The sequence below is a fragment of the Excalfactoria chinensis genome, chromosome 21 (genome assembly GCF_039878825.1).
Source record: "Excalfactoria chinensis isolate bCotChi1 chromosome 21, bCotChi1.hap2, whole genome shotgun sequence".
NCBI lineage: Eukaryota > Metazoa > Chordata > Aves > Galliformes > Phasianidae > Excalfactoria > Excalfactoria chinensis.
This window is the reverse complement of record NC_092845.1, coordinates 244,098-269,399: the sequence shown is the minus strand read 5'-3', so window position 1 is coordinate 269,399 and position 25,302 is coordinate 244,098. Positions and strand designations below refer to the sequence as shown.

Here is a 25,302-nt window from a genome sequence, read left to right as displayed (position 1 = left end):
CAAAACAATACCAAGTCCTTCTTGTGTGTCAGAATCTGCTTAGCACCTCTCTTCAAAGAGATACATGCAGAAAGGGAAGTCTGTATTACTGGAACAATTTCTATAATTCCCGAAAAAGAGAAGAAATGCAACAGATATATTGCACAGGTCATTGTACTCAGCTATCACTGATGAGGTATTGGAACAGACTGTCCAGGAAGGGGTGAAGTCAGCATGCCTGGAGGTGTTTAAGGAAGGGGTAGATGTGGCACTGACGAGCACAGCAGGCAGTGAACGGTTGGACTGGATGATCTGAAAAGGTCTTTTCTGACCTTAATGATTCTATGATACTATGACCCATTTTCTACATCCCTTATATCTGCTAAGACAAAAATTAGAAGAGATCGGTTAAAATCTCAGATAAACTCAGCAAGCAAACTTCTTCTGTGGCTTTAAGTGAAAGGAATACAATGGGCACTCAGTGATGTGGGATCATTGTCAAATACACCAGACCCCATCTGAATGCCAAGCTCTAGTTTAAAAAGTTCTACCAGAGAAGGTGTTGAGTTTCAGTGACAAGGTGAAGCATGACAGAAACTCTCAGGCTAATTACAAACAATACAACTGAGAAAGCAGGAGCAACATATTTCACAAGATGCTATATCTGGCTTTAATGCAGGACAGGTTGTTTTGGTTTGAGGGATGTCTTTGCAGCACTGCTAGCAGACAGGCCTCCTGTTATCCTGAAGTCATTGTCTGCAGATTCCCTTCACCTGTTGCTGTTTCTGCATCCTTTTTGTTCCTTCTCTGAGTGCTGGACATGAGCAGTTGCTAAGCAGAGGCTTGTAGTCCCTTGTGTAGCAGGACTGGGCAGTTGATTTGAACAAAGGAGGTTCCAACTTAGGCTGGTGGCATGGAAACCAGTGAGGTTCTTGTTCAAATCCTGAAAGAAAAAACAAAGCCAACTTGAGAAAGAACATCGAAAATAGTAAGATTTCCAACAAGTGTAAATGGGGGAATCTTTTCTACAGAACAGGAATTTGTTAGAATCACAGAATCATTAAGGTTAGAAAAGGCCTCTAAGATGATGTAGTCCAACCCTCCACCTACCACCAGTATTTCCCCACTAAAACATGTCCCTCAGTACTATATCGACCCTTCCCTCGAACACCTCCAGAGGCAATGACTCCACCACGTAGCAGGGCAGCCTGTGCCAGCACCCAACCACTCAGAGAAGAAAAGCCACCTCCTGCTGGCTGCACTGCTGCTGACACAACCAGGATGCTGTTGGCCTTCTTATACCACCTGGGCACACTGCTGGCTCACGTTCAGCCGAGTGCCAACCAACACCCACAGGCCCATTTCTTCCACAAAAGCTCAAACTGAGAAACAAGAAATGGGACTTTTCAATGTAAACTTCCCAGGAATAATTGTGATGAGGGCAGCTAGGCAAGAACACATGAAATGCGAGCTGAAAGACTCAGAAGATCCGTTCTACAATGGTGCAGGAATACAGCTCAACAGCGAGAAAACAACAGTCTGTCATCTCTGGGCAAAGTCATACAGCAGATCCTCCTTAACGCTGCGACAGAACAAACAGGTTTTGTTTCAATTCTGCACACATACTTCTTGTTCTCTGATCCTTGTCCTTGTTGTAATCCGAAGAGTACGTTGTTTCAAAGCAGTGAGCGTACTGGAAAGAAAAATTCACATTTAACACTGCCAAATATAAACTAAAAACTTCAGCATTTTGTATGTTACAGGAGGATCAAAGTATCTGCAATCACACCCCTACTTTAAAGTCTGCCTGAGGTAAGATCACAAAGCTTGGGTGACTTCTTTCACCATCTGAAGGCTGAGAAGAAATGAAGAAGCACTTCTCACAGCTTCTGCCCTGCAGTAGAACTATTGTAGAATGCCCAGCAGAGGAAAGGGATTGGCTTTGCATTTTGAAAATCCAATAGAAAAGAGCAGGAGCAGGGCAGCAGAAAGGGAGCTATTCATGGCAGGCCCACCTCTGTGATATTCAAAGCTGATGGAATGGATAATGCCCTGTGTATGTGACAAATTCAGTGACCGAGGAATATCTCAGCTGAGATTTGCTACATCCATGAAAGGCCCAGCACGTACTTGGGAAGGAAGTGGTTTGGGTTGTGCGAAGTTCTCGATGATGTAGCGCTCTTCATTCCAGTTCCCTATAAGTACTTTGTGTGAATAATCATTTTCATTGGTGGTGCATCTCCAGCCATACTGGGAGAACTTGTCGGCTTCTGTCCACACCTCCCCATAGCCAGTCGCATGCTTTAAAGGGCCACTGGCAAAGTTGAACATGGTCTGGAGTTGATCTGGGTACAGAGCGCAGCAGTGAGCAGTTCGGGCTTAATCCACACCTAGCAGCACAGAATGTCACACTTACACTTCCCTGGTAACCTGGCAGGGACCACACCTCTCTGGCTGTGACGGAAGCACACAATCCTAGAACTGTTTGAGTTGGTAGGGACTCTTAAAGCTCCTCCAGTTCCCCTGCAGTGCACAGGGACACCCACAGCTCCAGCAGTGCTCACAGCCCCAACAGCCTGACCTTGGCTGTGTGCAGGGACGGGGCACCACCGCCTCTCTGGGCAACCTGTGCCAGTGCCTCACCGCCCTCAGTGCCAAACCTTCTTCCTTATCTCCAGTCTCAGTCTCCCCTCTTGTAGTCTGAAGCCATTTCCCCTTCTCCCATCACACAGACCCCACTACAGAGTCGGTCCCCTTCCTTCTCACAGCCCCTTTAGATACTCACAGGCCTCTCTCAGCTCTCCATGCTGCACAGCCCCAGCTCTCAGCCTGTCCTCGCAGGGAGGGCTTCCATCCCTGGCCCCATTTCTGTGTCCCTCCAACAGCTCCACGTCTCTCCTGCCCTGAGGATCCCCCTGTGGACGCAGTGCTCCAGGTAAGCTGTCACAGCACAGCAGAGGGGCAGGAGCACCTCCCTGCCCTGCTGCCCGCACTGCTCTGGGTGCAGCCCGGGCTCCGCTTGGCTTTCTGTGCTGCGAGGGCACACTGCTGCCTCATGTCCAGCTGCCACCCACCAGTACCCCCGGCCCTTTTCGGCAGGGCTGTGCTCTGTCCTTACATCCCCCAGCTTGTCCTGACAGTGGCTGCTGCCATGACCCAGGTGCAGACCTTGCACTTGGCTTTATTGCACCTCCTGAGGTTCCCCTGGGGCCAGAGCTCAGCCTGTCTGGGTCTCTCTGGATGCCATCCTGTCCCTCAGGTGCATCAAGGGCATCACACAGCTTGGGGTCATCAGCAAACTGCTGAGGGTGCACCCGGTCCCACTGTCAGTGTCACCAATGATGATGTTACAGATCACGGGTCCCAGCACTGACCCCCGAAGGACACCACTTGCCACCCATCTCCATCTGGACATTGAGCCATTCACCACCACAGCCAACGGCATCACAGGACTGCATTCATTCCAGATGCAACACAGCTGTCTGGGTGGTACAGCAAGGATTTACTCTCCTAAAGAAGGATCCTAAAACAGCATTTCTCAGCTTCACGTACAACCACGAGGTAACTCAGCCCCCTTAGATACAGAGGAATTCATTCACCCACCCACAGAGCACCTACGCTCGGACCAGCGCCACCTTCCCGGCTGAGCCCCGCACCGCCCCCTGCCGCCTCCCTCCCGACACAGAGCGCGGCGTCACCGGGCGGCGCCGGGCGGAAGCGCAGCCATCGCAGAGCGGAGCGATGGCGGAGCGGCGCGTGTTGCTGCTGGGCGAGGGCAACTTCTCGTTCGCCGCCGCGCTCTGCGAGGCCGCCGGGAGCCGCGTGGTGGCCACGTGCTACGAGACAGAGGAGGAGGTGGCGGCGCGGGGCCGGGCGGCGGACAGCATCCGGAGACTGCGGGACAGGGGTGGGTGGGCGCCGCGCTGCGGAGCCTCGCGGGTCCCGTGAGCCGCTCGGCGTGGGGCTGTCCGGGAATGAGCGCCCGCGGGCGGAGCGGCTGAAGGACCCGTTAGTGGAGCTGTGCGGGGAGCAAAGGGAGCGTGGGGTCGCCCGCTTTCCTGACACGTGGGTGGCAAGAGCTTGGATGGGCTCTAATGTGGGCCAACCCTAGAATGGTCTGAGTTGGAAGGGACCTGAAAGGCCGCCCGGTGCCGCTCCGTGCAGTGCACAGGGACACCCACGGCTCCAGCAGCGCTCACAGCCCCGTCCAGCCTGACCTTGGCTGTGTGCAGGGACGGGGCACCACCGCCTCTCTGGGCAACCTGTGCCACTGCCTCACCGCCCTCAGTGCCAAACCTTCTTCCTTATCTCCAGTCTCAGTCTCCCCTCTTGTAGTCTGAAGCCATTTCCCCTTCTCCCATCACACAGACCCCAATACAGAGTTGGTCCCCTTCTTCCTTGCAGCCCTCCTTTGTATACTGAAATGAGAGCTTTAATTGCTGCCCTTATTTCATAACGAGACTCAGGGTTTTTGTTTACTTTTGAAGGAGCTGAAGTTATGTTTTCTGTGGACTGCACCAAGCTGAAGGAACATTTTTTACTAGCAAAAAGAGAATTTGACTGCATTTATTTCAACTTCCCTCACTGTGGGAGGAAGGCTGGGGTGGTGAAGAACAGAGAGCTGCTCTCACGCTTCTTCCATAGGTGAGTCGAGCAGAGTCAGTCCTGTGCTCACTGACTGCTGAGATCACAGCAATTGTGAAGGTTGGAGAAGACCCCTGAGATCATATAGTCCAACCACACACTTACTGCCAATGCTGCCCAGTGATTGTATCCCTAAACATCACATCTCCACATTTCCTGAACACCTGCAGACACAGTGGCTCACCACCCCCCTGGGCAGCCTGTGCCACTACCTGACCACTCTTGGAGAAGAAATGTTTCCTAATATACAACCTGAGCCTCCGGTGGTGCAACTTGAGGCCATCATCTTTCATGTTGTTGCTCTTAGGTAGGAACAGAGGCTGACACCCACCTCTCTACAGCCTTGCAAGGCAATATATCTTCCTAGCACCGCTGCAGCTCCTTGCAGGTGTTGCATGATTTCTGGGTGTGCTAACACAATGCCTCTTGTTGCCTGCTTCCTTTCCAGCTGTGCAGAAGTGCTGACGCAGGATGGAGAGGTCCGCGTGGCTCTCTGCAGGGGGCAGGGTGGCACACCTGCTGATCAGCCCAAGAGAGAATGGCACAACAGCTGGCAGGTGGTGGCAGTGGCAGCGGGAGCCGGCTTCATCCTGAGTGATGTTCATCCCTTCCAAGCAGAGACTGCCCATGGCTATGAATGTACGGGGTACAGGTACCTGCGGGGTGGCAAATCTGAGAAGATACATGTCCGTACATCATGCCTGTCACACTCATATGATCTTTTAGTATGTTGTTTATTGGGGAGGGAAACTATTTAATTTCCCTAAAACAGCTGCAGTTCATCTTTGCCTGTAAGCAGAATAGCCCAGAAGGAAATGCGAGCTTCTTGAGAAAGTGCACTTTAAAAGATAAAGTTATCTTAGAATTTTAAAGGTCAAAATGGTCTATTTCAGAGCAAAAGTCAAACTTAGCCTAAAGACAACGTGGGGACTGGGGTATATGTGTCTGATGAGACAGCCACAGCATGGCTGATGTTGGCAGGGACCTCCAGCAATCAGTTAATTGCAGTTCAACTGCAGAGCCAGGTAGAACAAGTCACTCAGAGCAAGATGCAGACCAAACATTATTTGTGCAGGTTGGTTCAGTATTGGACCATCTGTCCATAAAAAGCTAAGTTTCATTTTTGTTGTCTAACAAGATCGGTTATTCAGCAAGAGTTGTGTTAGTATTAGGGTGAATTATCTTTGTCACCCTCCCCTATGTCACATTAAGGCTAGGAAAGAGTCAATGATTTTGCTGTGCTTTTATGTATTGCCAGGAGTCAAGATAAATCTTTCTGTATAGAGGGTGCTTTAAGTCACGTTTTTACACGAAGCTCACCACTTCTGTATTGCAAACCTCTCATCTGTGAGATACAACTGGAAAGACAAAGAATTTCTTTTCAAGTACCACAAGTACTTGTGGATAAAATTAACAGGTAAGTTATACAGCTGGTATCCGTTTGGCTTTAACACACACGTACTCTCAGTGGGAATGACCAGGATGGGCCTCTGATAAAATGGAACTGTTCCATATTCTCTCCTTTTCCCTGTGCAGAATTCTCTTTCCCATTTCTTGAAGTCTGCTTCATGTTGGTTATGGTTATGGCCTACTTAAAAAAACGTCTATGGAAGAAAAAAGGAACTCTGTGGTTGAGTCTACACTACTGTATGCTTGCTCACACAGATAATGAAACCTTTTGATCTGTTTTACTGTACCTTGGAAGAAATGAGGAGCTGACTTTGTGTCTGCTGCTACTACAATCCCAAGGCTAGCTAGGGTAAAGACTACTCATCTCCTACATGCCCTGCTGTCTGCCTTGGAGACTGTGCAGGGGTTGGAAAAACTGACTGGTTTCCATAGCTTGGTAATGCCATTGATCACTGGAAGCTTGGTGGTGCTGACAGTTAAGTTCCATTCCTTTCCACAAGCAAAAGTGCCTGTAATGTGAGGTTGCAGCCTAGAGATGTAGCCAGCATCCTGACAGCATGTTAGTGGCTGCTGTGCCCCTGGTGAAGGACTTGACTAGTTGCTGGAAGCAAGCTTAATGTCTGATACTGCTTTGGGTAGATTGCTGTGCTCAGATTATGACAGGAGAGCACTGCAGGGAGGTCTGTCTGGTTTGTCTGTAATTTGCATTTTTGTTTTTCACAGGGGTTTCCTCGAGCGAAATTCAAATCATCCGGTACGGACAATAAAGGAGAAGCTCACTGCAGCGCTCAGCCAAGCCTTCCGACTGCAGAGCATTGACTGCTGCCTTTCTCTGCTCCTCCGAGGTCACCTCAGTGCCGCTTGTCACTCAAACATCTTTTGGATCCTTCTGAGCCCAGAGGAGACTCCCGGTGCTGAAGAAATGGCCAGTGGGCGGGCAAAGGCGGTTTTATTTTCCCATGTTGATTTTCATGAGGACACAGATAAAAATGTACAAGAGGGATGTCAAACTCCAGAACAGTGTTATCTTAGACCTTCCCTTCTGCCTTATGCTCAGGCCATAATAAAAAGTACATCCTTTGTCCCGGGGACACTTTACGTTTTTTCTGGCCCAGTTTTCAGGAAGTGCCGTGTCTCTCCTTACTCTGTGCCTGTTTTTCATGAGATGCTTCTTGTGTGTGCAGTTAACAGAGGTTCGGAGAACAGCTTTATACAGATGGTAGTGGACAAAATTAAAACCAGCATACATTCTTTTCACCAGACCATTTCTGATCATAAGTTGACCTTCAGTCTGCAGGAAGCAACAAGCTTGGCAACAGCCGAGCTCAGTGACTTTGCTGCTTTTGAATCTAAGCTTGGTGAAGTTCAGTTCTTCCTCTGCGTGGAGGCAGGTACTTGGGACTGCTCTGAGAAGGGATCTTGTGTGGGTGCAGTGAGGACAGCTCCGTATGAGCCAGCAGGCCGTGATTTGGTTGTTGTCTCTGCTTCACTGAATCTGGACCTTGTGGCCATGCTCATCTGTGCCATAGATGACTGGCGCATGCTCTGGACATCAGACTCACGCTTCCTCCGTCAGTTCCCTGCAGGAGAGCTACGGATTTTCAGGAGCTTCTCTCTCTACCCACCTTCTTACGTGCACGATGTCAGCTTCTGGCTTCCTGATGAGGAACAGTTTGATGATGTTGCTTTTCACACCATTGCCAGAGAAGTGTCAGGTGAAGCAGTGGCATCCATCCATTTACTCGATACCTTCCAGCAGCCGGGGACTGGTCGGAACAGCCTGTGCTGCCGGCTCACCTTCCAGAGCTGTGACAGGGCGCTGGGCCACGGGGAGGTGGCAGCCATGCAGCTGCGCTTCAGGGAGGAAATCTCTCAGCGGCTGCGTGTGACCCTGCGGTAGGGCTGTGTGCTGCTGGGGCAGAGCTCTGCATGGCCCTGCGGTAGGGCTGTGTGCTGCTGGGGCAGAGCTCTGCATGGCCCTGCGGTAGGGCTGTGTGCTGCTGGGACAGAGCTCTGCATGGCCCTGCGGTAGGGCTGTGTGCTGCTGGGGCAGAGCTCTGCATGGCCCTGCAGTAGGGCTGTGTGCTGCTGGGGCAGAGCTCTGTATGGCCCTGCGGTAGGGCTGTGTGCTGCTGGGACAGAGCTCTGTATGGCCCTGCGGTAGGGCTGTGTGGTGCTGCTGGCTGCAGAACGTGGCTGCATCTCGCAGTACTGTGTGGTGTTGCAGTGCCTCCTACAAAGGTGGGGTTCAGCATCTGCATACATTGTAAATAATTGGAAAATAAAAACTGGACACTGACATGCTGTATGTAAGTGTGTGTGTGTGTGTGTGTGTGTTTAATGAAAGCTTGTTTCTTAAAGGAGAGTCTTTCTTTGATAGGGAAAGTTGATAATTGACTGGAAAAAAGGGAAACATCACCCCCATTTTAAGAAAGGGAGAAAGGAAGATCTGGGGGAACTACAGGCCAGGGAGTCTCACCTCTGTGTCTGGGAAAATCATGAAGTGGATCTTCCTGGAAGAGATGTTAAAGTACATGGAGATGATGGGGTGATCTGAGACAAGCAGCACAGCTTCACCAAGGGCAGAGTACATCTTACCCATCCGGTGGCCTTCTGTGATGGAGTGATGGCATCGATGGGCAAAGGGAGGGCAACTGTTGTCATCTACATGGAGCTGTGCCTTTGACACAGTCCTGCACCACATCCTTATCTCCACATTGGAGAGAGATGGATTTGAAGGCTGGACTATTCAGTGGATAAGGAGAAGGTTTGGATGGTCACAGCCAGAGGGCTGCTGTCAGTGGCTCCATGTCCAGGTGGAGGCCGGTGATGAGTGGTGTCCCCTGGGGTCCATCTTGGGACCGGTGCTGTTCAGCATCTCTGCCAGTGACAGATGATAGGATGGAGTGCACCCTCAGCAGTTTGCTGATGGCACCGAGCTGAGTGGTGCAGTGACACAACAGCAGGAAGGGACAGCATCCAGAGGGGGCACACGAGAACCCGATGGGGGATGCAGAGCAGCTGGAGCGGGTCCAGAGGAGGGCATGAGGATGCTCAGAGGGCTGGCGCACCTCTGCTGTGAAGGCACTCAAGGCCAGGTGTGATGGGGCCCTGGGCAGCCTGAGCCGGTGGGGGGCAGCCCTGCCCGTGGCCGGGGGTGGCACTGGGTGGGCTTTGAGGACCCTCCAGCCTGAGGCTTTCTGTGATGCTCTACAATATAACAGTGCTGTGACACGGACAGCTGCGGTGTGTGCAGCTCCTGCTGGATCGCTGCGGCACGGCGCCGCGTTACATTGCCGGCACGGTGCCGCGTTCCCGGCACGCCCCGCGCAGCGCCGCTCCCCGCCGTTCCCCTGCTGGCCGCAGCGCGGAGCAGCCCCCGGCAGTCGGCGCGGGCGGGGCCGGGCCGTGCCCACACCCGGCATGGCGGCCGCGGCTTCGGCGTCGCTCCGGTCGCGTCCGCTGGAGGAAGCGAAAGTGTGGGCGGCTGCCCGGAGTCGGCATGGCGGCCAAAGGGGCCCGGCAGCGGCCGCGGGCAGGAGGAGGAGGAGGAGGAGGAGGGGGCGGTGGGGAGGCGGCCCGACCGCGGCCGGAGGCGGCCGGCGCGGAGGAGGCTCGGGCAGAGTAGGTGTCGGTGTGAGGGGAGCGGGGCGCGCTGTGCCGCTGTGTGCCGGGACAGCCGGGAGGGCTGCGGGCGGAGATGGGGGCGGCCGAGCCGGAGCCGGCGGTTCCGACGGGAGCAGGGCGGTGCGGAATGCAGGGAATGGCCCCGGGGGGCGGGAGGTGTTCGGAAATGCTGCTCCAAGCCTTGTGTGCTCTAAGGGACGTTCTGCGTGCAGGCCGCCGTCAGCCTTTGCCCCGTGTCACATCGACGGTTTTGCTCGTGTTACCGTGTCTTTGCAGCCTGTGCTTTTTGTGTTCTCTGCACCAGATCGTCCGGGAGCAAGGCCGGGCAAGTGTGGGCCCCTGAAGGATCCACGGCCTTCAAGTGTCTCATCTCGGCCAGGTTCTGCGCTGCGCTTCTCAGCAACATCTCTGACTGTGATGAGACCTTCAACTACTGGGAGCCGGTGGGTGGCTGCTGCTCCTGCAGCGCTGCACAGCTTCACCGGACGGCTTAGGTTGGAGGGGAGCTCAAAGCCCACCCGGTGCCACCCCCGGCCATGGGCAGGGCTGCCCCCACCAGCTCAGGCTGTCCAGGGCCCCATCACACCTGGCCTTGAGTGCCTGCAGGGATGGGGCACCCACAGCTCTCTGGGCAGCAGTGCCAGCGCCTCACCGCCCTATGGGGAAAGGATTGCTTCCTCACATCTAACCCACATCTCCCCTCTTTCACTTTAAAGCCATTCCCTCTTGTCCTGTCCCTATCAGACTCTGTACTCAGTTGCTTCCCCTCCTGCTTGTGAGCTCCCTTCAAGTACTGGCAGGCAGCAATGAGGTTTCCCCACAGCTTTCTCTTCTCCAAGCTGAACAAGCCCAACTCCCTCAGCCTGTCTTCACAGCAGAGGTGCTCCAGCCCTCTGAGCATCCTCATGCCCTCCTCTGGACCTGCTCCAACAGCTCCACATCCCTCATGTTCTGGGGGCCCCAGGTCTGGGCACAGCACTGCAGGTGGGGTATTTTCAGTCTGGATCTGGCTTGCACAAATTCAGGCATTTGACACCCTTTTGTTAAATTGTGTGTTCAAACTGTGGCATGATGCACTTTATAAACATATGTTAATTTCCATTTTAGACACACTACCTCATTTATGGGAAGGGGTTTCAGACATGGGAGTACTCTCCAGCCTATGCCATCCGCTCCTATGCATACCTATGGCTACATGCCCTACCGGCCTTGTTCCACGCTAGAGTCCTGCAGACTAACAAGGTAAATCAGACGCATCAGAATTGTTCTTGTGATGAATATATGCATGTTTAGTTTGCAGTGCACAGCTGCTTTGTTTATTGTCAGAATTAAGAAAGAAGTTAGTGTTTTTATAAACACTAAGTGTACAAATGCTAACCTCTCTGTAAGGATTTGCAAGGGTTTGTGAGGCAATTGGTGAATAACCAAGAAAGAGTGAGCGGGTGGTTGTAGGGAGGCTCTGCCAGGGTCTGGTTTGGTTGAGGAATTATCCCAACAGGGCAGGTGTTTCCTGGCCACTTTGAGTGTAGTTACTCAGTAGTCGTGGGCTGTCTCTGTTCTCTCTTTGTCTTAGAAGCTTCATTGCAAATTTTGTTCTGACTCTGTCTCCTAGGTTCTTATCTTCTATTTCCTACGATGCTTCCTGGCGTTCCTGAGCTGTGTTTGTGAACTCTACTTTTATAAGTGAGTATTAGAATCTGTCTGCTATGAATAGTTCGGAGCAATGTGGGTAGCATACTGTTATTGCCAGAGGAAGTACGCCCTGAAGCTGATGTATAATGTGCAAATTGGATTACTTCACAGTGAAACTTCAAAATACACATTTGCAAGGTAACTTAATGAAATACTGCTGAATGTACAGTTACCTTGTCTAGGCTGAGTTTTTACTTTTGCCTGCTGCCTCTTTGTTTGTGACTTCCAAACTATTGTGTTCCAATGTGTTTCTGTTGGTAACAGTATGGTTTAAAGAGTGTGAGCAGGGTTTTTTTGCACAACTCTGTGATTGGTGCATATCTTAGACTGATGATGATACAGTTTCTTCCTGAAACTTTGAGTGGAATTTACACCGGCAGAGGCCAAGTTTTGCACTTAGTATAACTTAGGAAGATCTTAAATACAAAGCCAGAGGCAGCCTTCAGTGCGCTTTTGGTGTCTGAGTAATAAGAATCACTCATCTTAAAGCTCTTGGGATGCTCTGTGTATTATTTGTGGCTTTGCATGCATTGACTACTATTATTTCATGTACTGGGATTATTTTCGGGATTTCCAATTCTCTTTTGCTTCCTTAGGGCTGTGTGCAAGAAGTTTGGACTGCATGTGAGTCGTCTGATGTTGGCTTTCTTAGTGCTCAGCACAGGGATGTATTGTTCATCAGCAGGTGAGTTTATGTAGCAGTGATACCAGGAACGACCTTGTCTATAAAAACCAAAGGCATTTTAAGAGAATTTGTATTGTTCTGTATGCAGTAGTCCAGGATATTTAAAGGGGGTATTGGCCTGCCTTCCTCGAACATGTTCTGATCCAAGGAGGGTTTTGTCTTTTCATCCAAGGAGGGACTTTGTCTTCTTGTACCTTGGCACTGTCACCTGCCTTTGCATCCTATCCTCTGGCTGGCTGTATGCATTTGCCAAGCCAGCTACTGTAAGGCTGATTAAGCACCTGCTGCGAGTATTGAGTGAGGTGTAAAGACAGGCTTTGAGGAAAGGCTTGTTCTATTGTGTGTATGCAGAAACTGAAATAGAACTATAACAGCTTATGAGTATTAGTATTTTCCTTTTGTCTTTTATTTTTTCTGTGGTGAATGTAGAAATGGCGCTGCAGGAGCAATGTAAGAAGTCCTCAGTTTCCTTGTGCTTTGCTCACTTTTCATGAGTCTATACCCCACTGTTTTAGAGACTGCCCTGTCAGGTCATGTTTCCTGCTGCTGCTTGAGCAGATACTTTTCATTTTCTTTCTCAGTCTAGCAGAATGTAGAAGGTAAAGCAGGTGTTGCAAGTAGTGTTCCACTGCAGGTTTGGATGCTGTCAGCAGGTGATCAACCACTGCTGGGTACCACTGAGGAGTATTTCTGGCCTTTGGCAGAACTGGAGTCCTCTTTGAAGTGTGCATTTGCAATACAGCATCCCACCTCCAGTGGAGCGAAGAAAAGTGTTAGTGGCCTTATTTTGCATCACGTAGTTTTGCATCACGGGAAAGCTGTGCTAAGCCCTTTTATTTATTATTATTATTTTTTTTGTATTGCAGCTTTCCTCCCAAGCAGTTTCTGCATGTATACCACAGTAATTGCCATGACTGGTTGGTATATGGACAAGACCTCTGTAGCAGTGCTAGGCGTAGCTGCTGGAGCACTAGTAGGCTGGCCCTTCAGTGCAGCTCTTGGGTAAGGAGATGAGAACCCAGGAACCTGGCATTTTGTCTGATGTTTCTTGCCTGTCTGAGAATGATAATCTCCAGTTGATGCTTGGTCTCTGTTTCAGGCTTCCTATTGCCTTTGACTTGTTAATACTGAAGCAGAGGTGGAAAAGCTTCTTAAACTGGTGTGTGGTGTCACTGATATTGTTTTTGGTAAGTTCCTGTAACAGTACAGAGATGGACTGGATTTGGTTTACAGTGGAAGGAGCAAGTTCAGATAACAAAATCAGTCACAGCAGTTGGGCGATCCAGCTAAGAGCTTCTGGCACCCTGCAAATAACAGATGCTTTCTTTCAGGTGCCCCTGGTAGTTGTGGACAGCTATCACTATGGGAAGCTGGTAGTTGCACCTCTCAACATCGTTTTATACAATGTCTTCACCTCCCACGGACCTGATCTGTATGGTGAGTTTAAGAAAAGCTGTGGGAGGCAATGGTTTTCTTGCTGCTGTCAGGGGGCAGTTATACATCAGGTTTTGATGGTTGATCTTGTTCTGATGCATTCAAAGACATCCTGCAGGCTCTGAAGGGCTGCAGTTTTGGCTATTTTGCCACAGAATGTCTCCCTCAAGCTGGAATTTGACAAGGCACTGTCGAATATCTCAAGCTGCTTCTCTGTGCTGTGAATTAAGCAGCCTTTGTTCAATTTGAAGCCCTATCAGTCATCATGAGGTGTCTCAACAGCACAGTATCAAAGCAAAGTGCTGTTAATAGCACATTTGTCTGAATGTAACACAAAAGTGTAGTAGGTACCCAGTTCTTGGCTGAGATTGTTCCTCATAGTCAAGCTGCAGAACCCTGGGAAGGTAGATAGCAGTGCAGAACCCATAGTTCCTTCAGTTCATATCAGGTTCCTGATGTGCTTCCATGCTCTGGGGTTACCATAAAGGCATCTTTGAGACTCTGGAGAAGAAAGAAAGGGTAATAATTCCACCTGCTGGAATCGTACTGCATTTCAGCCAATCTGACTTACAGAGGCAGCACCTGAGCTCTCAGTTTCTTTTGGATGAACGAATTGAATTGTCCTGAAGACTGATAAGTTAGAGAGACTCAGTGACAAGGAATGATAACCACGCTTCGGTTCCTCCTGCTATCTTTCTAGGAGCTCATTAAAGAAAAAACTTTCAAGATATTTCCCTATACACTTTAAAGAGCTTATAGATACTCCCTCCTCTTTTTATTTTTTTCCATAAGCAATGCAAAAATTATCTGTGCTTTTACCCTGTAAGGCTTTTCTTAAACTTATGAAGGGAGACAGAGCTAAAGGCAGCATTAATGTTTCATTTAGTACAGTTTTATGTTAGCAAAAAGTGAGAATTGATGCAGAAGGCCGTTTCAGACAGTGTGTGGTTAGACATGGAAATTACTGCTCTGAGAAATAACTGAGCTGCTGACCTCAGTAGAATTCCTGAATATCTTAGAAATAATTGGTGAATGTCAAGGAGCATCAGAGTTTTCATCAATGATATCAGCTGGAAACTCATCTGCCTTTTAGGACTTTCCAGGTATTGGCCCTTTGGAATATTGACTGACCTACGTCAGGTCTGAACCATGGCAGTGCCATGGTGCTTATTTGGGAGCTGCTGCTGCATCGAGTAGTTCACACTGTGTACTTCTAGAGACTCTGAAGTCTGTCACTGTGAATTTTCTGTAATGAAAACTTCAGGCCCTGCCTTTGGGTTTTGGAATGGGCCCGTGCCTGACATTTTCAATGGTAGTGTACGAGTTGTTTCCAGGAGCCTCCATGGACCAGTCTGTTCTGAAGTGTTTTATTCGTAGTGACATTTGTATGACATCCTCAGGCTAGTAAAAGATTCTGCTAGAAACTGCTCTTCAATGCAGTGTGGGCAGGACAACGTGAGTTTAGAACTTCAGAACGCTTCATTGCAAGGGAAGATGAAAGTCTGGCCAGTGCCTTGTGGGTTTGCAGCTGGGATTTCCCAGCTTTGATGTGATGGGAATAATTAACCTATATCATCTTCATTCTAAGCACTGCAGTGTTTTTTTGGTTTGCATAAAAGCTCGAGTCCTAGAGGACTGTGGGGTTTTTTGTTTTTTCTTCAGCAGTGTTCTCCTTCTGGACTAATATCTCATATTCAGACTCTCACATGATGAGGATTGTACTGCTGTGGGACTGAAAAGAATTATGAGGCACGTGGAGGGAGAGAGAAGATGAGCTAATTATTCACTCCCTTAATGATCTCTGCTTCCCTAAACCTGAACTTGTAAATGCTGTTTGCTTTCAGTGCTAACAGCTGCATGTTTTGTGTATCTCAGATGTTTGGAATTTGCTGTGGTAACTCCAGCTGCATGTTTCTGATGTTAATAGAGCATCTTTTAATCATGTTAATAGTAGGAGCTGCAGAGGATTGTGTTTTTTCTTGCTGCTTTTCAGTTGTCTGATTAATTGCAGCATCTACCCTTTTCTGAGTGTCTGTAAGTGCAGGAAATTGTTGTGGCATGTGACTCTTGTCACAATAGCGCAGCAATTTAAACACCTTCCTGCCACTCACTGACTGGTTGAAATCATCACACTGCGAAAGTGGCAAGTGTGTGGAAAGGACCCAGCACTCCTTATAGTTCAGGATTTTAAGCATCATGAATTTGGAGACCAATTAGGTGATAGATAGGAATTTCTGTCAGTCCTTCAAAGCTTGCAACTAATACCCAAGTGCAAAGTATTAGGAGGCAGGGTTGGCTTGCTCCTCTTAAAAAGTACATTTAAACACCAATTGAAGCAGGGAAACCTAAAAAGATTTTGCTGCTGAGGAGGTAGCAGAGCTAACATCTGGATCAACTTCAGTGACAGTCTTTGTTGGGGATAAGTGTGAATTTGAACTCTTGTTCCTCTTAGTCTGTTTTCTGTTCCTGCTGACACGTTGAATATATACATCGTCACTCCAGGGTGGTAATTGTCTCCTATTATCATTGTGTGGTTTTGTGTTGCGTCTTTTGCTTCTCTACAGTTAAAATGAATTTGGAGTAGAATTTCCAAATTTCACAAATTTCAGCCTCCTTTCTTGCTTTGGAGGCTTTCTTAGAGCAGAGGTGAGTTCTGTGTTGCAGAATCTGTTTGTTACTGGGCAAGTCTGACTTTAAAGTGCAGCACACGTGATGTTGACCAGCGGAAAAAAAGAGAAAAGTCTTTTATGACAAAGACAACAATTATCTTTTGTATGCACCTTTTCCATTCTTTGCTTTCAGTATACCTGCAGTGCAGAGAACTGCTGTCTGCTGCTGGGTATGTTCCTTGTGTCAGGCAAGAAGGAACGAAGTTGCTATGACATCCAGATCTCATGCATGCTTGCGCTTAGAAACTTTCCCTTTCTCTTCTTTCAGGTACAGAACCCTGGTCCTTCTATTTCATCAATGGCTTTCTGAATTTCAATGTGGCATTTATTTTGGCATTGCTTGTTCTACCACTTACTTGTCTCATGGAGAGTCTGCTTCAGAAATTTCATGGTGAGTGTGGGACAGATATGAGAACTGAGAAAAGACAGATCACAGCCTTATTAGTAAAGGGAGAATTTGCCAAAGAGCAGCTTTCCTTTATTGGAAGTGAAACTAGGATCAGAGAAAGTCTCTGGAATGAAAGCAAAGTTCCTAGACATCATTGCTTGGTTCAGTATTGATCCCACAATAGAATTTCTGTGCAGAAAGGTGCAGCAGTGAGATGTATCTGCTTTTGTGCTGTCTACAGAAGGGCAGAAATATGTTTTTCCTGTTTAAGGATAACTCCTGTGTTCTGTCTTCACCTCAAGAATAATAATACTGTGTTGTCAATGCTAAATTCTTCATACCTGAAATAGGCTTAACAAGTCTACAGTACACAGTCGTCAGCTAGGCATGCAAATACATTAGCAATAGCCATGTCAGAAATCTTAAAGTGGGAAGAAACTATATCCCCGTTGCTGTTTCTGTCTTATTTGCAGCTGGAAATGGCAACATTTCCTGCACACTTCAGAATTTTTTTGTTATCAGCGTCATAGTGATTACTGCAACAGCTGGGGAGAGCGAAGTTGTTTCTAGTTTTTCCCTTATTGGTGCTGATCCTGCCAAAAGGCATTCTCTGGAGTCTCCTGCTGCCCATGTTGGGATTGAACCTGGGCTCTGTGTGCTGTGAATTGGGTGCTCTCTAACTTGCAGAACTAAGCACTGGCAGACAGTCTTGCTACTGTCTGCACTAGGAAGTATTCCTACAGGCATGGATATACCAAGGGTAGAGAAAGGAGGATCTGGAACGTCCCTTACTTCATACTGGGCTTTCTTTAAGTAAAATAACATCAGTTGAAATACATGGTGTCTGGCAAATGACTATGTAAGGAAAGATGTGTTGAAAGCATGAATTTTCCCTTGCTGTTTTTCAGAGGAGGGCTCATTAAGTGTCAGCTGAGACCTCCAGTTTCATCAGCCCATTTGGGGCTCTGCTGTCTGATTATTTATTTATTTATTCAACTGAATACAAGAAACGGTAATATCATAATCTTCGCTGATAATGTATGTTAGTGGCTATTTGCAAATATGTGTTCTTTGGACGTGGCTGACAGACTGTCAGAAACAAGTAGGTGCTCAGCAGGAGGTCCTGTAAGTTCAAGATTTCCTGCTGTTGGTTTGGTGTTCTTGCTTTTAACAGCAGGAGCCACTCTGTTGAGTGCTTTGTTCTTATTGTCTGAAACACACTATTAGCTTAATTGTTTCTCTCTGCTGCTGGCAGTAGCAAAGAGGCAGAAAAGGGATTGAAAATTGTTAGGTACTATGGGGTGCCTCCTCAGTGTGACTAAAATTCAGGGTAACTTTTGTTGTTTTTGAATCAGTTATTTCCTGCATTGAGCAGAAGGTACCTAAGAGACCTCTCACGCATGTTATTTTTGTAATGAAGCTACGAGGGCTGTAGAAACACCAGAGCCCAAACAGGCTTTTAAAAGAAAAGTATAGATCCAGAGGAGACTTACTGTGATCTTTGCATGCATGGCATAATGCACGGCAGGAATTGCAGAGTTTCCGCCTGCCTTCCTGGACATGTCAGTTCTTGGTGGATTTTGTCACTTAGGTGAATCCAATAACCCATTCACTCATCTCTGCATTTGTCTTCAAGAGTCTGTTGGCAGTGTTATGTGAAGCAGTGACGGCTGTCTGAGCAGAATTCTGTGCTGACTGGACGTATTACCTAAATTTTAGCTGCTCAGAACACAACGTGTTTGTCTGAAGGCTGTGAGTTGGTTTTGAAGAATGGGCTTTTGAATATAAGATGTGATAATGCACCCGATGGGTGCGTGCAAGAGGAAGAGTAGTGTAGACATGTGATGTTGCTACTCTGCTGAGTGCCTGTTTCTTTCAGTTCAGAATCTGGGCCGTCCCTACTGGCTGACACTAGCTCCTATGTACATTTGGATCGTAATTTTTTTCAGCCAGCCCCACAAAGAGGAGAGGTTTCTCTTTCCCATCTATCCTCTCATATGTCTCTGCAGTGCTGTCGCTCTGTCTGCTCTTCAGGTAAGTTTCTGGAATATGGGTTTTATTGTTTCGTTATGAGCTGATAGCTTTAGGGAGTGAAGTGCTGCCTCCCTTTTCTAAGACTGTTTCTGAAAGCTTGGGAATATTCGTAGAGTACGTGTGACTGTGACACAATCTATAGTGATTACACAGTTCAGGACAGTCCCATGCGTAACTTCTGGTCACTTTTAATCTGCTAACTAATTTTCATTTTTGGACCATGTTTCATAGATAGGTCTTGAGACTCTGGAAGCAAAATGCATTAATGCTGAACTGTGTAATGCTGATTTTACAACATAAACCGTAGTCTCCCAGTATAATTTGACTGAGAGTATGTCAAAATCTGTTAGCACGCTGTAAATTTTGATTACAACAGCAAAGATATTTAGGATTTCCCTCTCTGGATATCATACTGAATGCTCTAATCTAGTAATCTTAGCCTCCAATGCAGACTTCATTATAGTCTGGAATATTAAAATCCCCCTCTGGAGTTATGTCAAGTGATAAACAGTTGAAAATATTTCCTCAACTGATTATTTCATGATGACTTTGAGTTCTTTTGTTTTCCTGGGGGAATTGCTGGTGAGGAGCACTTGTGATGTTGTGGTACTGACATAATATCCAAGAGATGTGACAGAGATTAGTAACTTCCTTATAGTATTCTCACTGATTTGAAAAAGTAATCTTGTTTAGGCGTAAGGAAATTGTTTTGGGCATTTGAAGAACCAAAAACTATGTTGGGTAAAAAGCAGCTGTGATGTTTGATAGAGTAAAGCATTCAAAACTGATCAGCCTTCCCAAAGCTCCATATTATTCATTTCTCTTCTGTGAAAGAGGAGCAGGATTGCAGTTGCTCATCCCTGTTAGAACCCATTGCAGCTGTTCTGCCTCATTCTGTTACTGCTCCTGCCCTTATCTTCCCTCACGCCCTTAAAAATGCATAAATACCCTAGAGTTAAGAAACCTGACTGAACCATGGAAGTTTCTTTGTATTTCTTAGATGTTAGAATGAAAAATGCTGACACAGACCAAAGATCGGGTGAGAGATGTAGGCTGTGCTTTTAGGTCTGTTTGAAAAAACATTTTGATAAAGTTGCTCAAACTCTGAAATGTTTATATGCTCTTTTTTTCTTCCTTTCCTCAGAAGTGTTATCACTTCATATTCCAGCGCTATCGCCTGGAACACTACACGGTCTCTTCCAACTGGTTGGCACTGAGCACCGTCTTTCTCTTTGGCCTTTTGTCATTGTCACGCTCTGTTGCCTTATTCAGAGGTTAGTATTTTACCATTGTTCCGGGCTTTCCTGGGTATTAGTCTTGGCAAGTCACAAGGCCAGCCAAAATCAGGCTGGCCTAACTAGAGAGAACAATAAGAATAAGGTAATCTGAAAGCTTGGATGTTATTGAAGAGAGAAAAATGGTGTCCTCATTCATGTGTACATGCACATGTGTGGTGTGTATATATGTGCGTGTCACTAGAGTTGTACCAGTTAAAAATTTTCTGACCTTCAGCCAGTACAACTATAATGATGTACAGTGTGCACCCAGGCTACTATTCAGGTAGAAATTGGAAACTTGCAGACATTGAAATAACATTTTCCCATGAAAAACGTGTCCTTAGGTTCATTTGTCCTTAATGGAGATGCATTAAGGACTGTACCTAAGTGTTTTCCTGATTCACAGCTGTGTAGTATGTTTCCACCTCATTGAAGTTAGGCAGCATCAGTACTTTTTGCTTGATACTAGCCACTGACAGTCAGGACAGGAGAATGTGAGGAAAAGGTTTTTTTAGTATAAGCACCCTTTATATGATAGGGAACGTTGGATTCCAGTTACTTCTTAGTACAGACAAATTATTATATTCAGTAAGTAACCAGTTTAAAAATATAACTGAGTATTTACTTGTAGTGTTTTAAAAGAAGTCATGCAAATATTGTCTATTTATTTAGCTTTATTTACAAACTTCTGCCTCCCATAGGCTACCATGGGCCTCTGGACCTGTACCCAGAATTTCACAGGATTGCTACGGACCCAAGTATTCACAGTGTACCGGAGGGGAGGCCAGTTAATGTCTGCGTGGGGAAGGAATGGCACAGATTCCCAAGTAGCTTTCTGCTGCCAGACAAGTGAGTTGTGTAATGTGAAAATTATGATTTGGTGTTGATCCATGAGGGTCATTTCTCACAAGAAGTATTTTGGGAGTAACCTTCAAAATCTTGCATCTCTGTTGACAGCAGCATGTCCAAAACAAAAGATTTAGAAGTTTGGTGTTAACGGATTATTGGTCACAACTTAGTGACAGTTTTATAGTGTTTGTTCATCTAGAAATGCTGTCTGTCCTTGGGAATGAAATTCCCTTTGTTATGCTTCTGTTTGATTCTGTACAAAATGTTACTGCCTCCTGCAGTTTCCTGCTGGGATTTCTGACACTGTTCTCTGCAGTTGGCAGCTCCAGTTCATCCTGTCAGAATTCAGGGGCCAGTTACCCAAACCATTTGCCAAGGGACCAATGGCCACGCGGATCATTCCCACAGACATGAACGACCAAAACAAGGAAGAGCCATCTCGATATGTGAGGATTACATTCTTGTTTTACATTCCTCACCTTACTGTGCCGTCCATATTAATGCAGTGCCTAGAATGTGGTTGGGTTTCTCCATTTTGTGTTCTATGGGCAGTACAGTTACAAACAAAAAATGGGCTCTCTGCAGCACTTGGAAATTCTTGATTGATGATGTGAGTCTGGTTTCTGTTTGCATTTCTGTATGGGAGATTGGTAATCACAGCCTGAACCTCTGATTAATCAGCTGAGGCAAGTTTTGGGTCAGCTGTGGGAGCACAGGTGAAGGTAATTCAGCTGTGCTCCCGGAAGGGGTGGAGCCTGACTCCACCTCCTCTAGACCTCATTTAAGGGCTGACCACTAAGGCAGCATCTCTTGGAGGTCACTCCATGGTGGAGATTGCTTCAGGGTTTTCCAGCAGAAGGCCTCTATTGGGTGAGTCTTTCCTTTAAATAACCTTTTGGATGCTTATCACCACCTCTTTTGTACCATCTTTGCGTTATTGTCGCTATACGTCACTGTACAACTTCGTCTTCTTATTTTCCATTTAAAGAGGTTGGGGAAAAACAAAAAAAGGTAATTCCTAGTTATTGGAGTTTTGAGTTCACTATTATTTTATTGTGATAACACAAAAGTGAATTGGTTTGAAATTCCCAATAGAAGATATTAGTCACTGAACAGAGATTGGAATTTTCCCTTCTACTTTTTTTAAAAATATGACTGTATTTGATGAATTTGCAACAGAGGAAGAAGATCACAATTTGGTAATCAGTGAAATGGTTGTGTTGGTGATTTCTATGGGAAGCTGTTAATGTACACTGCTATTACTGACTTGTTTTCGTATTACCCAAACAAAAATAGTTAATGCTTACAAATATTTTTAAACTTTTGTTTCAGAAGTGTGCTGAATATTCTCTGTGGTACAGATATTTGATCATCCTTTCTTTTTCTCCTTAAGAGTGAATGAGGGGGACTGTTCATATACACCTGGTCTTTTCTTCATCCTCTCTCAGTACCTCAGAGGATGGATTTGATATTTGGAGAGGGAGGTGATTGCCTCATCTACTCAGCTCTTGTGAGGCCCTACCTGGGGTACTGCATCCAGGCCTGCTGCCCCCAGCACAAGAAGGATGTGGAACTCTTTGAATGTGTCCAGAGGAGGGCCACTAAGATGGTCAGAGGGCTGGAGCAGCTCTCCTATGAAGGAAGGTTGAGGGATTTGGGCTTGTTTAGCTTAGGGAAAAGAAGGCTCTGGGGAAACCTCATTGTGACCTTCCAATATCTGAAGGGAGTATATAAACAGGAGGAGGAGAGGCTGTTTACAAGAGTAGATAGTGATAGGACAAGGAGGAATGGTTTTAAACTGAGATAAGGGAAGTTTAGGTTGGATATTAGGAGGAAGTTTTTCACTTAGAGAGTGGTGACGCACTGGAAGAGGTTGCCCAAGGAGGCTGTGGATGCCCCATCCCTGCAGGCATTCAAGGGCAGGCTGGATGTGGCTCTGGGCAGCCTGGGCTGCTGGTTGGTGACCCTGCACACAGCAGGGGGTTGCTGGATGAACATTATGGTCATTTTCAACCCAGGCTATTCTGTGATTCTGTGATATTCTATCAGTACATTAGGAGCACTCCCATAATGGATCAGGTCTCTCCTTTACATGAGAAGTGTGTCCTTGTTGAGGACAGTAGACATGCACTTTTTAATGTGGCTCATTACTCTGGCCATTTAATCATTGCATAAGCACTTGTAATTGCCTCAGAGGAGTAGATGGAAGGCAGCACTGTGACACAGGAGCAAACCACGTGGATAAAAATCTGCTGAATGAAAGCTCTCTTATTTTGGAATTTGTTAGATAGTTACTAGAGATGGAAGGAGGCAAATTCCCACCTGAAGAAAGTTCTCTGTTACACTGCATTTAATTTAGGAAATCTTTAACTGTGGCATATCTATAATGGAGACAACTGATTGGCACATTCCCTGCTACTGATGTAATGAGAGGCACTTTTGTGGTTGTTTATTAATATCATCCTTTACTATTTCTCATGCAAGCAAAAGGGCCTGGAACATGTTTAGAAATTAGCTACTTCGTGTGAATTTTAAACACAGTTTTAAAACTTTTGCTTCTGAGCTGTTAATACCAGGAGGAACAGGATCTTTCCTCAAGGACTGCAGGCATACCCAGGTTTAAAGAAATAAAATAAAAGTCAATAGGAACTGCAAAGGACCTCCTAGCAATATATCTAAATAAAGCTCAATGTCTGCAGAAATGTGACCAATTTCAGTATTTCACCTGTGAGCATCTATTGCTGCTCTGCTTGAAAACTGAAGGTTAAATCTTCAGTCTTCTCCCTGTTGTTTGGAATGTGACCAAATGTAGTTCTCAGTCACTTAGCTGCATCAAATAAAAAGACTGTGAGGAAGAAAAAGAAAGAAGAACTGAAGGGAGTAGGATGTAATTAGAAATTCATTTAATCTCTGTTTACTAAGACCCATTTAATGCAGAGAAACACTTAAAGATCTGTACACCACTAAAATCTTGTGCAACCCTCAAATAAATGCGTAGTTGTGCTGGTCCTGTGACCAGGATGAATGTTGTTATTAGCTTCAGTGTGACTTGTAAGAGGACGCTGTGTTCTACATGAAATGGTAGGAGTGGAAGCCTTTCTGTGTGTCAGATGATTCATAAGCATTGGAGGTGCAGCATTTGGAGTAGAAGTAGTGAGGTCAGTCTTAGTGATCAAAGAAGTTTCTTTGTAACTTAGATGAAAAAAAAAAAATTGTCTTTGCCAATGGCCAGAACCTCTCCCAGGGCCTGGGATGTTTTTCTGATGCAATGCAAGAAATGGATTCAAGAGTCTCATTAGCTAAGTTTCCTGTGGTGTAATTTCATTTACCTCTCAGTTATGATGCCATAGAGCCATCTGGTGGCAAAAAAAAAATCTGCTTATAGTCAGAAAATCGGTCTTTCATCTCTCCCTTGTGTTTCACAAGGTTGAAACATCAATGTGGCTAATGAGGCTGTTGTTAGCATGCAGTTGTTTATTAATCAGGAATTACGAACTATCTTCTGTTCCACTTAACCTGAGTAAAGATTCTGCTTGGGTCATTCTTTGTATCTAAATGTATGTATTCTAGTTCTATGATGTGTCCCAGATCAAAATATCCTGATAAGTGGAGGAACAGCCTATAGTTACCAGGTTGTTCTGTATTCCACTGGTGGCTTTTTTTTCAGAAACTTCAAAACGCTGCTATGTTTTAATGTAAAATGCTCAGTGTCATACCAGTAGCAGAATGGGAATCGTTCGTCCCTTTGGTGTGTGGGGGCACTGACATGTTGCAAGGAGGAGTAGTAGGCCAAGAAAACCAGAAGCAGCATCCAAGAGTTATAGGCATTCTCAGTTGGCAGAAAGAAACGCTAGAGAAGGGACATCCAGAATGGGCAGATCTGGGGGGGAAATGGCTGCCTCTGAGGTCACTACTGTGAGCTATTGCCAGAACGATCAGCCTGTGTGCCAAATCTGAGAATGAGTGACCCTTGGTTTACAAAACCTAGTGCCAGCAACATATGCAAGTACAGAGGCAATAAGTGTTAGGAGTTGGCTTTGGACCAGTGGCTGAGTCATAATGTCACCAGAAGCTGAGCCTCACTGCTGCACCTGCAAGAGGTTCCATTCATTGGTGCATTGCAGGGTACAGCCACCCTGATACAATGTAAACACGGCCTTTAGGCTCTAGAGTTCTTAATTTACTTTTGAAAATGACTTTTGGTGCCACTTAGAGACAATTAGATGTTTAGGAGGAGGATATGAGCCTTTATTTGTATATACCTGTCTTATTCTCTAGATCTTCTGTGCTTATTGCAATGGTTTCTGCCCTGTGTTGAACTGCCTTGTACAAAACTTATCCTACATCTCATGCTTATTGTTTAAAGGGAGTTTGTCCTGACAGGAGCTCAATAGTTGATATTTATCTCAGTAGCTCACATGTATGTCTGCAGGGGAACCTGGAAGGAGTGAGGAAAACAGGGGCAGGAGGAAGGTGCTGTTGCCGAGAAAGGACAGTGCTGTGTATGAATGAACAGTATTCCCTGCTCATTCCCAAGAGCAATCTTTCCCCACTGGATGGAAACACAATGTGAGGACACTGCCCACAGCTCACTTAATGGAGAGGTCACACACA

The 25,302-nt window shown here is 46.6% G+C and overlaps 3 protein-coding genes across 5 annotated transcripts in view; 2 read left to right on the top strand and 1 right to left on the bottom strand.

The window, feature by feature from the left end:
- Positions 1-728: 728 nt before the first annotated feature.
- CFAP68 (cilia and flagella associated protein 68) lies at positions 729-2,310 on the bottom strand. The gene is made up of 3 exons (XM_072354648.1): positions 2,110-2,310; positions 1,606-1,672; positions 729-922 (listed from the first exon to the last, which is right to left on the bottom strand). Exons 1-3 carry the CDS (start codon positions 2,308-2,310, stop codon positions 729-731), a joined length of 462 nt encoding a protein of 153 aa, XP_072210749.1.
- A 1,372-nt stretch (positions 2,311-3,682) lies between these two features.
- Positions 3,683-8,345, top strand: FDXACB1 (ferredoxin-fold anticodon binding domain containing 1). 2 transcript variants are annotated; one of them, XR_011905713.1, is made up of 6 exons: positions 3,683-3,886; positions 4,467-4,623; positions 5,072-5,275; positions 5,882-6,040; positions 6,757-8,025; positions 8,154-8,345. XR_011905713.1 is itself a non-coding variant. In XM_072354974.1 (5 exons), exons 1-5 carry the CDS (start codon positions 3,721-3,723, stop codon positions 7,931-7,933), a joined length of 1,863 nt encoding a protein of 620 aa, XP_072211075.1. In that variant the 5' UTR covers positions 3,683-3,720; the 3' UTR covers positions 7,934-8,343. The 2 variants fall into 2 exon arrangements, 1 of the variants encoding a protein (XP_072211075.1); XM_072354974.1 differs by having other exon boundaries at positions 6,757-8,343.
- A 1,069-nt stretch (positions 8,346-9,414) lies between these two features.
- ALG9 (ALG9 alpha-1,2-mannosyltransferase) overlaps positions 9,415-25,302 on the top strand; it is a 30,617-nt gene continuing 14,729 nt past the window's right edge. The window contains exons 1-13 of one of the 2 annotated variants that reach the window (XM_072355054.1): positions 9,415-9,657; positions 9,965-10,103; positions 10,768-10,902; positions 11,273-11,343; positions 11,949-12,037; positions 12,904-13,039; positions 13,137-13,224; positions 13,369-13,474; positions 16,409-16,531; positions 18,408-18,562; positions 19,707-19,836; positions 20,541-20,688; positions 21,005-21,134. In XM_072355054.1, the coding sequence (XP_072211155.1) occupies positions 9,536-9,657; positions 9,965-10,103; positions 10,768-10,902; positions 11,273-11,343; positions 11,949-12,037; positions 12,904-13,039; positions 13,137-13,224; positions 13,369-13,474; positions 16,409-16,531; positions 18,408-18,562; positions 19,707-19,836; positions 20,541-20,688; positions 21,005-21,134 (1,572 nt within the window). In that variant the 5' untranslated portion in view covers positions 9,415-9,535. The remainder of the gene's footprint in view (positions 9,658-9,964; positions 10,104-10,767; positions 10,903-11,272; positions 11,344-11,948; positions 12,038-12,903; positions 13,040-13,136; positions 13,225-13,368; positions 13,475-16,408; positions 16,532-18,407; positions 18,563-19,706; positions 19,837-20,540; positions 20,689-21,004; positions 21,135-25,302) is intronic. The other variant, XM_072355052.1, reaches the window with a different exon arrangement.